The sequence below is a fragment of the Physeter macrocephalus genome, chromosome 16 (assembly GCF_002837175.3).
Source record: "Physeter macrocephalus isolate SW-GA chromosome 16, ASM283717v5, whole genome shotgun sequence".
In the NCBI taxonomy this organism is placed as follows: Eukaryota; Metazoa; Chordata; class Mammalia; order Artiodactyla; family Physeteridae; genus Physeter; species Physeter macrocephalus.
In genome coordinates this window covers 68416204-68429615 of record NC_041229.1, presented here as the reverse complement: position 1 = coordinate 68429615, position 13412 = coordinate 68416204, and the positions used below count along the sequence as shown (strand labels likewise).

Genomic DNA, 13412 nt, shown 5'->3' with positions numbered 1-13412 from the left:
AGGAAGGAAGGAAGGAAGGAAGGAAGGAAGGAAGGGAGGAAGGAAGGGAGGAAGGAAGCAGGGACCATTCAATCTAGGAGAGGGACCGCACAGGGAGCTGTGGTCGCCCCAGGAAGGGGTGCCACACCCAGCCAGCCCAGAGGAAGGGACAGGGAAACTAATATGTGTCTAACATGTGTCCTCAGGGAATAGGGGGGATGTTAAAGGCTGGGGGGACCCAGAGAATGGCAATTTCAAGGGCTGCCACAGTCTAATGTTTGCATTTCCTCAGCTGCTGCAGAGATTCCCTTAAAGAAACTAAGTACATTATACGGAAATAGTTATTTATGTATCCACCTCTCCGGCCCAATCTGTGAATTTCTCCAGCGTGGAGACAGTGTGTCCTTCATTCACACAGAGCCACACTCCCCCTCACTGATTCCCCTCTTGCCACACCAGTCTTCTGTCAGTTCTTCAAGCATGATAAGCTCTTTTCTACTTCTGGGTCTCTGCACATGCTGTTGTCACCATCTAGAATGATCTTTTCCTTGTGCTTTTCTTTCGGGTCTCAGCTTAATGGTCTCAAAAAGACCTTCCCTGTTACCTTAGTAACAAGGTCCCACCCTACTGCTGTTTTCTAGCCACCTCTTGTTGGTTTCTTTCTCTTACCATAATTTATAATTATGTAACCCTTTTTTCTTCTTGTCTCCTCCATTAGAATGCAGACTCCATGAAGGCAGGGAATGATCTGTTCACTGTTGGATCTCTAACGCCTGGCATTTATTTAGTAGATGTTTAGTAAAGCTATCAAGTAAATTACTCATGCAAGTAAAAATTATGAAGCAATTAAAACTATACCCAGCTCAGAGGATACAGAGATGGAAAGCATGGATTTGAACTTTGCAGTTTAGTGAGGGAGAGACATCAAACAAGGACTTGCATCATTACGTGATGATGGTAATGATGGGGGAGGTACAGGGTGTTGTGGGAGCACCTGGCAAGGGCATGGATTTTGTACAGAATTCAGGAAGGCTTCCAGGAAGAAGCAACATTTAAGCTGAGTCCTGAAGGATAGATGGAGTTCACCAGTTGATGGGGTGCTGGAAGATGTTCCAGGCTGACAGAAGGCCCAGATGCAAGAGGGACATGGCTCCGGAGAGTCTGAAAGAGGTTCTGCATGGGTATAGCTTAGAGCTGCAGCAAGAAATAAGATGGGGGAGGTAAACAAGGCCAGATCATAGAGGGTTTTCAAGCTAGGGTAAGGAGTTTGGACTTTATCTTGCTGTCAGTCGGGAGCCATTAAACATCTTAATTGGGAGAGGGGCATAATCCAATTGGTATTTTATAAAATGGCCGTGGGGCAGTGTGGAAAACAGGAAGAGGACTGGAGGCAGGGAGAGCAGATGGGTAGTGCAATAATTTAGGCAAGAGATGAGGATGGTTTAAATAGTGGTGCGGTAATGAGGAAGTGACCTGGAGGAATTTAGAAGAGAAGGTGGAAGTTGGGACAGGGGGCACAATCAAGGATGATACCTAGCTTTCTAGCATGAATAACATGGTGAAGGGGGCACCATCTTTGGGCCACATCCAGCAGAGAACCAGACACCTAGTATACATGCCATAGATGTCTACTTAACGAAGTAGAAACGGTCTTAGTGAAACATTTTCATAAGATGAGTATACACCAGCTCACTTTTGGGTCCTGGGTCTACCTACAAGTGTGATCTGCCATTCCCTACTGCCTCTACCTGCCTTGGGTTACTCATTTGTGACCTGCCAGGCCAGCCTTAGTTCAGTATTTCTAATCCACAGTCCCCACCAGGACCCATTTGCCTCTGTCCCCTGCTAAGAAGTGTACCTTGTGCCCTTCCCCCACCCTCTCTGGCCACCAGTGTCATTATTGCCAATAATGCTGCTGTAATTTTTCATTAATTTTCTTGGTGTTTTGAAGTTATAGTAACATTAAAATTTATACTCAATAATATTATTACAGTTTTCCACTACTAATGCGATTTTATCTTGCTGTCAGTCGGGAGCCATTAAACATCTTAATTGGGAGAGGGGCATAATCCAATTGGTATTTTATAAAATGGCCGTGGGGCAGTGTGGAAAACAGGAAGAGGACTGGAGGCAGGGAGAGCAGATGGGTAGTGCAATAATTTAGGCAAGAGATGAGGATGGTTTAAATAGTGGTGCGGTAATGAGGAAGTGACCTGGAGGAATTTAGAAGAGAAGGTGGAAGTTGGGACAGGGGGCACAATCAAGGATGATACCTAGCTTTCTAGCATGAATAACATGGTGAAGGGGGCACCATCTTTGGGCCACATCCAGCAGAGAACCAGACACCTAGTATACATGCCATAGATGTCTACTTAACGAAGTAGAAACGGTCTTAGTGAAACATTTTCATAAGATGAGTATACACCAGCTCACTTTTGGGTCCTGGGTCTACCTACAAGTGTGATCTGCCATTCCCTACTGCCTCTACCTGCCTTGGGTTACTCATTTGTGACCTGCCAGGCCAGCCTTAGTTCAGTATTTCTAATCCACAGTCCCCACCAGGACCCATTTGCCTCTGTCCCCTGCTAAGAAGTGTACCTTGTGCCCTTCCCCCACCCTCTCTGGCCACCAGTGTCATTATTGCCAATAATGCTGCTGTAATTTTTCATTAATTTTCTTGGTGTTTTGAAGTTATAGTAACATTAAAATTTATACTCAATAATATTATTACAGTTTTCCACTACTAATGCGATTTTTTTGTTCATTTGTGTTTGAAAGCCATTAGCATAAGATTTACCTCCAACAATATCTGCTGTGATTTGTAATGCCCTTGAAACTTGCAGCAAGCGATAAGTCTATAATAAGAGAAGGCTGAGAAGCTTATAAATGTCTTTCTTGGGAAAATAGGGCTTTTATTTTCATCCTGGTTGGACTCAAGTTCTTTGATAGAGCAGCTGGTAGGATATAATGTATTAAAGGCTGAGAACACTGTGTTAGTTTGTAGATGTGTTCAAACAGGTTCCTGGTTATTCAGAGGACACTTTTATATTCCAGGAGGATTCATATTCTTGTTCCTTTTTTATGCTGTTTCTTACCTGACTTCCAGAAAAATATAATAAATTGTGTGCTTGCAGGGAACAATATTTAGAACCATGAATTATTTGGAAGAGAAGGGACCCTGAAATCACTCTATCCTCCTGACTTTCTAAGGACCTGGGGAGCTGGATGCGTGGCTTAGCAGAGCTCTGGAAACAGGCTTATTTCAGAGGCTAGAGAGGGGAGTTTCTCGGATAAGCAGGGGCGGCCTCATCAGTGTGTGACCTGTTCAGACTCTCAGGGCCCCGTGCTGTGAAATTCAGTGTCACCATCTTGAAATTCTTAAGTTTTGAACAAGGGACCCCACATTTTCACTAGGCTCTGCAAATTATGTATCTGGTACTACATACAGGTTTTGGAGTCAGACAGGCTTGGGATCAAGTTCTGGAATTCTCTAACTATTGACTGTGCCTCCGTTTCCTTATCAGAAAAAACGGGAAATTTAATATTGTCTTCTCCAAGTAGAGGTGAGAGCTAAAAGTACATGTTCAGCATCTAGAGGGCCTGACAGGTGGTGACAAACCCTAGGACATGCTCAGTCGGATTTTTAACTCCATGTGCAAAAATACCCATAATTAAACATTGTTATGGCTTAATGTCAAGAACACTAGCCAGCTGGGAGAGCCAGACATCGTCAGTGTGTACAGAAGCTAACCCCAGGTGTGCTGATCAGGAACACACCGAGCAAAGAACATTTTCCTAAGGGGGGCATAAGGCGGGGGGTTCCATCCATCAGTTTTCAGCCTTTTTACTGCTATGACGCATGACAGATAATGCTTGCCGGTACAATGTGGTCTCAGTTTCTCACAATTCATACACGCTTCCCTTCTCTCCAGAAACCTCTCAAGATAGCCAATGAGTGACATAGGCATTATTATGAAGATGCCCTTGACCTTGATCTAATTAATGTGCAAACTTTAGTATTTCAACTATTATTTGTAATAGATGTTCTTCAACATACGACACAACAGAACAGATATAGCCAGTGTATCACAATTCCATGCTTGAGAACCAGGAACCCAAACAAGGGATACTGCCTCCATGACAGGCTGGAGAGACCAGGACCAATATGAAGCCCTTCATGACTTTGCAGATGAACATGGTTGTGCTGTAGCCCAAATGAGTGATGCCAGTTACGAGGCATGGCAGTCAGAGTCAGGGAAACACGAAGTTGTTGGTGAGATAAACTTGTGATGAATGACATGCTGTCTCAAAACACTGGGTTAAACATTTTTTCTGAGAATGGAGAAAGGTTTTAAATCAAATTAATGAGAAACATAAGCTAATTCCTGGGTGTTTTTGGACTCTGGTCCAAAAGAATTCCTCAGGGGATTATAGTAGGAATCAGGTGACCTTTGCTGCATTCAGTTTAGGGTTTGCGGGAGCCCGGGGTCCAGATGGTAGACGTCAGGAGGAAGGGCTAGGGGCCTCAGCTCTGCTTGCCCTGCTGCAATACACATCGTGAGACACAGGGCCCAGTGTCTTCAGGGCCCCTGCCCTGTCTCAGGAGATGTGTGCAGGAGCCTAAGCAGGCAACAGCCTCTCAGTGACCTGTGCTGGAAATGACCACACTCCAAGCACGGTTTGCTCTTTCCTTACTTCCTCCTGCGCACTTGTGAGCCGTGAGATGTGGGTGCCTACCCAGCTCTCTCAGGCCCAAAGGGCTTTTGTGGGTAGTGATGGCCAAAGCTGGACCATCTCCTCCCCACAGTGCAGCCTGTGAATGATCTTCGAAAAACCATAGCTCTTCTTTCAAGATCCCTCATCAGCCTCCTTCTAGTGCTTTTGATGAGGGATGATGGTACTTCCCAACAGACAGAAAAGAATGACGGACGATTGCTCCCTTATCTCTCATTGGTATGAATGGGGTCCTAGATAATAGTCCGGCTCCTGGGCCCACATGACACAGTACATGGTACATAAAAGATGCTTCCGTCTATAATGATTATGATTAATCACTGACTAATTTATCAAACACCTCAAGACATAGATGCAAAAAGCATGTGTCGATAAATAAATGTTTCTCTTTGGAAATGGTGATTTTAGCTTAGACTGAATGTCACTCCCCCAACCCTCTCATGGATCAGAGTAAGAAAACCGTAATCCACCGCACTGACCCTTGGGAGAACAGAGACATGGTATCCCAACAATGCAGCCACAGTAGCAGCTTTTAGCACAAGCTGAAGAAACCACAAATGCAGTTAGGGAAAATCTGAGACGACAAGATGGACATTTGTGTCTCTGTCCTCTACTGAACATAAACCCCCTCAAACTCAGCAAACAGATTTCACTTCCTATGGTACCAATTTTCCAACACATTGTACTGTAAATTTCGAGCCCCTGGAAAAGAAAGCTAAAGGATGCTTGACTGCATTTCTGGGTTTTGGTCCTTCTGTGATTGTTTTTCTTACCTGTTGTCGAATTTCCTCCTCCATTTTCACCGGTGAACCCAGTTCTGCAACTTGTCTGACGCCTTCGCTAGCATATCCTCCATACTCCCATAGCACATAATTCTTGGAGTGGGATCCACCGATGATTGCAGACCAGTGATTTGCCCGACCTGGGAAAGCGAATCAGGATGCAGCTATCAGTGTGTATGTGGCTAAAACACAAGTCCCTTAAAGGATGGGGAGGAGGTGTAATTGGACAATTTTTCAAGCAGCGTTGGCTAAGCACCTGCCCTGTGTTAGGTCCTGCACTATTCTGGGATGAATAAGACAGTCCCTGTAAGCAAGTATGCCTTGGGGATATATGACAGGGCAATGGGTAGATGTCTAAATAAGACACAGAGGTGGCCCAGAATGATGACTCCTGTCTGGAAGGATCTTAGAGAAGAAGAAAGTTGAGAGAATTTTTAAATGGTGAGCAGATTTGTAAGATAGAACAGAGAGGAAAGGCTATTTCTGGCAGACTCAGAAACATTAAATAACATTGTGTGTTTGGGGAGCCATAAGTAATTTAGCATTGCTGTGTCACAAACTGTCAACGGGAGAGGCAGGAAATGATGCCAGGGAGGTAGGAAGGGACCTGCTCAAACGAGTTTAGATGTCATTTGAATGGGTCTGAAACCACTGAAGGGTTCTGGGCAGGGGAACGAAACAATCACATTTGAATTTTAGATAAATCATCCAGGCAGCAGCATGAAGAATGCATTAGAGGGAGCAAAATTGGAGTGTGGAGCTAGGGAGGTCAGCACGGAGCAAAAGGTAAAAGGAGTGAATGGGGAATTAGGCTTGACAGTTCCTGGGAAAAAGCACTGCTGTTTTTAGCTGGCTTTTTTTTTTTTTTTAAACATCTTTATTGAAGTATAATTGCTTTTTAGCTGGCTTTTACATACCTTCCAGGGTGAGGGGCAGGCAGGCTAGCCATGTGAAAGCATGGGAAAGGTGGTCTGGATACAAGGACATGACCGGTCTACTGAGGTTTGGCGAGGATCATGCAGGACAATGATTGCAGTGGGATGTAGCAGGGAATTAATGGATGACACAGAGGGAGAACAGGATAAGATCTGGACAGGACCAAGAGAGAACTTAGCCTGAAGAGTTTTCCATCTCAGGAGGGAGGAAGAAGACGAGAGAGTCAACACCAGCACCACCCTGGATTTGTTTTTGCATGTGATGAATATAGATGCATATATATTGATTACTAAGTTACATACAATTCATCATGGGGTTGGCTCAGTTGTCCGCAATTCTTTGGTTGGTTTTATAAAGTCTTAAGTTAAGGAACATTTTCAGGCATAGCGAAGAGGACAACTAGAACTGAGTGGACCCAGCTGACATTTGCAGTTTATCACCCTGTAGCCCAGAGTGGGCAGAACTCTCCACGCTACCCCACCACTTAAGAAAGTGATTCTGAACAGGCCCTGATCTTGTTCACATCTGCCACCTGCTACCCCAGGGTGCTCTGACCCAGAGGCACATCAAGAACATGGGCACAAAGCCACCTGCCCAGCCTGCTGCAGGATGACATGATCCAGGCATCTGACATCACCATGTGGGTCCGCCCAACTGCTGGATCATTATTTCCCACATATCAGGGAAATGCAAGCTCCGTGTCATGTCCCTAGAGAAGACAGATGCAGATGTTGCCAGCTATTTCTCTAACTCACTTCCTGAGTAGGGAGAATGTCCTGGCTATCATCTAGGCCAAGAGCACTGCTTGTGTAGGGGCAAGGGTAAGAACCACTCATGACCTTTGGTTCATGATGTGAACGCAGGGAGACCAGTTTCAGCATCTCTTATTCCCCCGGCTCTGTTCCACCAAAATGTCCCCTCGTTCCAGACCCAACCTACCTGCAATTTCATACTTCAGTGGCTCAGCACATGCTTCTCCCTCTGTGCTTTCCTCCTCTTGTCATGGCTGACTCATTCCTCCTTTATAATTTACCCAGAAGCCTCCCAAGACCACCATAGAACGATTTAGGCCCTTGTCTTCTGATCAAATTTTTTAAAAAATTGAAGTATAGCTGATTTACAATATTTTATTAATTTCAGGTATACAACACAGTGATTCAATATTTTTAAAAAGTTAAAGTTATTACAAAATAATGGCTATATTTCTCTGTGCTGTACAATATATCCTTGTTGCTTATCTATTTTATACTTAGTAGTTTGTATATCTTAATCCCATACCCCTATCTTGCCCCTCCCCTTCCCCTTTCCCCACTGGTAACTACTAGTTTGTCCTATCAGCATAGATCGCATTTACGATCCCTGCTACACGTCTGTTTTCCCACTAGACTGTAAGCTCCCTGAGGAAGGCTGCCTTCAGACTGTATCCCCAGTGCCTAGCACTGAGCTTGCAGCATTGTGAATGCTTAGTACATGTTTCCTGAAGCATTCATCCAGTCAAATGAAAAGGTGGCAGTGTATGTGCTCGAAATGTTTGGGAGCAGGCTGGCACAGATTTGATTCAATGTGATTAAATTCAAGTCTCAGTTCAGCAGAGTCCTAACTCCTACTGGGCTAAAGCACTCAGCTATTCTGCATGCTGTTAAAAATAAACACCAAACAACAACAAAAAGGAAAGGCATGGGTCTCAGAGCCAGCAGACAGGGATTCAAATCCCGGCATTTCCACTTACTAAGCTGTGTAAACTTGGTCAAATTCCAATTATTTTATTTCCCTGAGTCCCAGCTCCCTCTTTTGTAATTCAAGGGTGATAATGCCTACCTTATTGACCTGTTATAAGAATTAAATTCAATTTTTAAAATAATGACGTAATATATGTGCAATCACTGACACACAATAGACCCTCAATAATTATAGTTTCCTCCTTCCCTGGTTGTTTGGGAGGCTACAAAAATGAGTAAAACATGAACCTGCCTTTATTTCAATATAGGAGATAAGAGATACATAATATGAACTAAGATAAAAGAATAGGAACAAGCACAATCACAGGGGGATTAGGGGATGGACCCAGATGGCTCTTTCTAGTTTATTCATTCAACTTCCATTTACTATGTGCCAAGCACAGTGGCAGGCCCTGGGCACCGACAGGAACTGGATATGGTGCTTGTCCTGGAGGGACTCATGGTCTGGGGGTGGAGAAACAGATGGATAAGCAGATTACCTATAATCGAGCATGTTCAGAGTTCTAAAAACAAGAACACAGAGCAAAGGGGATGGAGCAGCTAATTCCAAATTCAAGGATTCAAAGTCACAAATTTCAATACATTGAATGACATCATCCACGTAATAGATACCTGCAAGGCACTAGGCTAAGGTGTGGGAGCAGACCACATCCTCCCTGGGGGACAAGGTAGGCACTCATGGAACAACAATCTGCAATGTTAGAAATAACAATGAATTCAGGTGAGTGGCAGTCACTCACGTGCAGAATGGTATGGGGGGAGGGGGCACGGTGACGGAGAGCCGGAAGACCTGGGCTCCAGCCCTCCATTCGTGACCACGAATCAGTCATTCCATCTCTGAGAGCCCCAGTTCACCATTTAAAAATAGAGATAATAATTACTAGTCTGGACTATCTCCCAGAGTTGTGCAAATTAATTGGGCTGGTTTGGGAGAGAACTACGAAAACTTTAAAGAACTGTGCGAAAAAAAGTCTCTGTAGTTTTATAGACAGAAAGCACTATGGGAATCCACAAGAGGAATCCACAAGAAGGCAGCAGAGGAAGGACATGTTCCCCTGGGAAGCAGACTCCCATGGGAAAACTGGCAGGACAGTAGGAATGGGAATTCTCTTAAAAATAGGTAAGAGGATTAAACACCTATTAGGTGTTAGGCATAATGCTTTCCTAGGTGTAACTCTCACTACAACCTCATTGTCATCTTATAAGTGAGGAAATCAAGGCCCAGAGATGTTAAGGAACCTATCCAAGCTCACAGAGCTAGCAAGGGGGCAAAGCTGGGGTTCAAACCCAGATCCGCCTGACCCCAGAACACACGCTCTTTTCCCACATCCCATTGAGAGGTCAGGAAATGGAGACCGTTAGGTGGACTGGAGAGTTAGAAGACAAAGAGATAAGATGAAAAAGAAAGTCAGGGCCAGGCTGCAGAGGGTTCTGAGCGTCCATTGTGGTTAATGGCAACGGAAGAGAGAGAAACATGATGGAAGTTTCCTTCTGGGAAGAATGACATGACAATAGTTAACGTGCATGGAGTTGTTACTACGTGCCAGGCACTGTGTTAAGGACTTGATCTATATTATTATATTAAATACTCAAAAAAGAAAATTCCTTTTTTTCAAACCCAATAGAATTGTTTAGTAGTTCAAATATATAATAGAGAAACATAACTGTGCTTGCCTTATAATCTTCTGTTTTATTGTAACACTATATCAATGGGAAAAAATGCCTTCTGAGATTCAAACAATTAACTTATAAAAGAATGTCTGGATCAGAAATTTAACAAAGAACTCCCTTCACAGCAAATGTTTATTTAAAAGAACTTTTATGAAATATTCAGACATTAAGAAGTGCTTATATGTAGCATATGCCTTTAAAATTAATTAGAAAATTCTTTTGATATAGATGTTATCATAATTTCCACCTTTCACATCAGGAAACTAACCTGAGATCACCAAAGTAAATGACTGAAGATGCTGGGATTCAAAGTCAGGTCTGTCTGGTGCTAGAGCCCAGCTTTCCTCCACCCCACTGCACCACATCTCTGGCAGGACACGCCAGCTGTAGGAGGGGAGAGGGCTCAAGGGTGAGGAGACCAAACAGGAGATCCATCAACATCCCCTGGATGAGTTGTGTAGGGCCTGACTTAGGGCAGTGGAGAGGAAATGAGAACATGGAACCAGAGGTATGAGCCGGTTAGATCAGGGAGGATCGGACAGTCTGTGGGAGTCAGTTTAGTGAAGTAGTTAAAACTCTGGTTTTTGGAGCAGACCAACATGTATTCTAGTCTCCAATCTGAAACTTCCTAGATTGACTATGTTAGTCACTCTCAACTCAGTTTCCTCATCTGTAAAGTAGTGATATTGACATGACCAGCCGCGTGGTGTTTTTCTGAGGCTGATGTCCACGAAGTAATGACTAGTTAACACACGAAATGGGCTCAGTAAATACCAGCCAGTCAAATTAAATCTGAATGGGGCAGGGCAAAGCCAGACAAGCTTCTGGAAGGCATGGGACCAAAAGGAATCTGATTCGGTGATTGGGTGCAGTTTGACTTAGAACTGGTGGGCAGAGATGACAGGAATGTCAGATGCAAGAACCTGAGTCTGAAGAAAATGGTACGGAGTCATCTAAACGGGACTCAGTGGTCTAGAGCTGGCAGAATGAGGTGCTAAGCAGACCCCAGTTAGTTGGGGCACAGAGTTTAGCCCCGGGCCCCACCATCCTCCAGGAAATAAGGGATGAGAGGAAGAGAAGCCCCAGGTAACAGGAGGCCTGGGGAGAAGGGGACAAAGTAAATGCTCATGACTTTCTTAAAGGAATACTCAGTGGGACTACCACTGGGGTCCTTGGTAAAACACTTGGGCTTCAGCCTCAGGGGAAAGGCAGAGAAACAAACACTACTGCCAACTCTTTGGCTCTCAGGTAAGGCCACAACTCTTTGGGTTTGCATGCCTCTCTCTGACTCCAGCAGCGTTTAAGTGGCTCACACATAGCTGGGTCTAGATGGTTACTCGCAGTAGCTTGGATGAGGCATAGATGAGACGATGCAGGTGGGAAGCTGGGAGGAAGAAATGATTAGATATGTGAGTTTGAGACACTGCTAGCCAACCAGGTGTGCATCTGTCTGAAAAGCCACTCTAGGGGGACATCCTGAATATGCGTGTACTCGCCTCACTTTCGAAATCTCTTCTTTGTCATCACTGGTGATAAATTACCAGGGTTCACAATGATGCCTAGAAGGCTAGTGCTGATGAAAGAGGAACCATGTCTTGCCTTTGTCTGGTGTAGGAGGAAGCATGGTGCACAGTAGATGGATTCTCTGAGGTGTTCTGTATATGGCAGGTATTCAGTAACAGCCAGATTTCCTAGACTGCTTTGCCAGTGGCTGCATTTCCCTGCCCATCCCAATCCTGCAGAAGCCACCCATTCATTTCCTTGACACTCACTCATAGCGCTTCACTGGATAATATTCTACAGCCTTGGGGACTAGTTTGCTACAACCTCCTGCTACACAACCTTAGCCTCAACCATCATATCGCAGCAAATCTTTGTCTGGGGACCTGGTTGGGCCCTAATGGAATCTGTTACAGTAGCTACACCAGAGCTCCTCCAGTCTTTAAGTGCTAGCCTCCTCTCCCCTTCTCTCTTAGTAGATGATTTTGTTACTTAACTTTTCTAAGAAAACAAAGGTCAACACACCCCCAGACTTACCCGGGCACCACGTGGCCAGTGATCAACAGAAAAACGCTGTGGACCTTTCAGCCCTGTTTGTAAAAGTCGTCTTGCCTCTCACTTTTCCCTCTTGCCCTGGTTATTCTCACCCTAAGCTCAATTCCAGAATCTGCCTGATTTCTGACACTTTGGATTTGGGCACAGAACTTGGCTCCTCTGGGTTTGCCCCTGGGTGCTGCCCAGGACACAGCCTGTACTCGCCCTCTGGCTCTTCCTGCTCTTGGCCTCTTCAGGAACTCACTCTGACCGAGCTATTCTGGTTTTTAGGATCCCGTCCCAGTATAGCCTACTGGAAAAAACCTTGCATGGGGAGATCTGTCATTTAGGCCAGAAATTCCTCAACTTTCTATCATTCTGCCTTCTTTACTCAGCTAGCTTTTTTTTTCCTTCCTTAAGGTCTCAGGATAAGTGTCACTCTTCCATTCCAGGAAAACACTCAGGCAACTGATTACAGTCTTTTGCATCTCCCTGAGGCCTCCCATAATAATATTCTATTCTGTTAACTAATTAATCAAATGAACATTTACTAGGCAAATACTATGTACTGAGCCAGGGATTAGTAAGCTATACCCACTCCCTGTTTGTGTTCCAATAAAGTTTTATAGTTTACATATTATTTATGTATTGTTTATGGCTGCTTTCATGCTACAACGGTAGAGTCAAGTAGTTATAGCAGAGACCGTCTGGCCTGCAAACCCTAAAATAGTTATTATCTGGCCCTTTATCAAAAAAAGTTTCTTAAAATGTGTGCTAGGCCATGGTGACTCTGAAAAGAATCAGATTTTGTCCCTGTCCTTGAAAAGTTCACTGTGGAGGGTAGGGTGGAGGGCATGAAGGATAGGTCATAACAGGCAATTACAATAAAATGTGAGCAACACAGATTTTTTTTTTTTTGCGGTACGCAGGCCTCTCACTGTTGTGGCCTCTCCCGTTGCGGAGCACAGGCTCCGGACGCGCAGGCTCAGCAGCCATGGCTCACGGGCCCAGCTGCTACGCAGCATGTGGGATCTTCCCGGACCGGGACACGAACCCGTGTGCCCTGCATCGGCAGGCGGACTCTCAACCACTGCGCCACCAGGGAAGCCCAACAATACAGCTTTGATAAAGGCAAAACCAGAGTGATAAAAAAGCATAAATAAGGGGACATTTAACCCAGACTATACCAGAGAAGGCTTCCTGGAGGAGATGGCAGTTGAGCTGCACTCTGAAGGATAAGTAGGAATTAGAAAGGCAATTAGGGGGTATTTAGGCAATTAGGCAATCAGGAAGCGTATTTTTTTTTGCAGAGGGATCTCTATGTGCAAAAGCAGAGCATAAGAAAAGCCAGAGGGGGCTTCCCTGGTGGCGCAGTGGTTGGGAGTCCGCCTGCCAATGCAGGGGACACGGGTTCGTGCCCCGGTCCGGGAGGATCCCATATGCCGCGGAGCGGCTGGGCCCGTGAGCCATGGCCGCTGAGCCTGCGCGTCCGGGGCCTGTGCTCCACAACGGGAGAGGCCACAACAGTGAGAGGCCC

At 45.0% G+C, this 13412-nt stretch overlaps 1 protein-coding gene across 1 annotated transcript in view; it reads right to left on the bottom strand.

The window, feature by feature from the left end:
- Positions 1 to 13412, bottom strand: part of SPON1 (spondin 1) — a 276795-nt gene that overhangs the window by 108725 nt on the left and 154658 nt on the right. The window contains exon 6 of the mRNA XM_024118692.3: positions 5487 to 5635. Within this exon, the coding sequence (XP_023974460.1) occupies positions 5487 to 5635 (149 nt within the window). The remainder of the gene's footprint in view (positions 1 to 5486; positions 5636 to 13412) is intronic.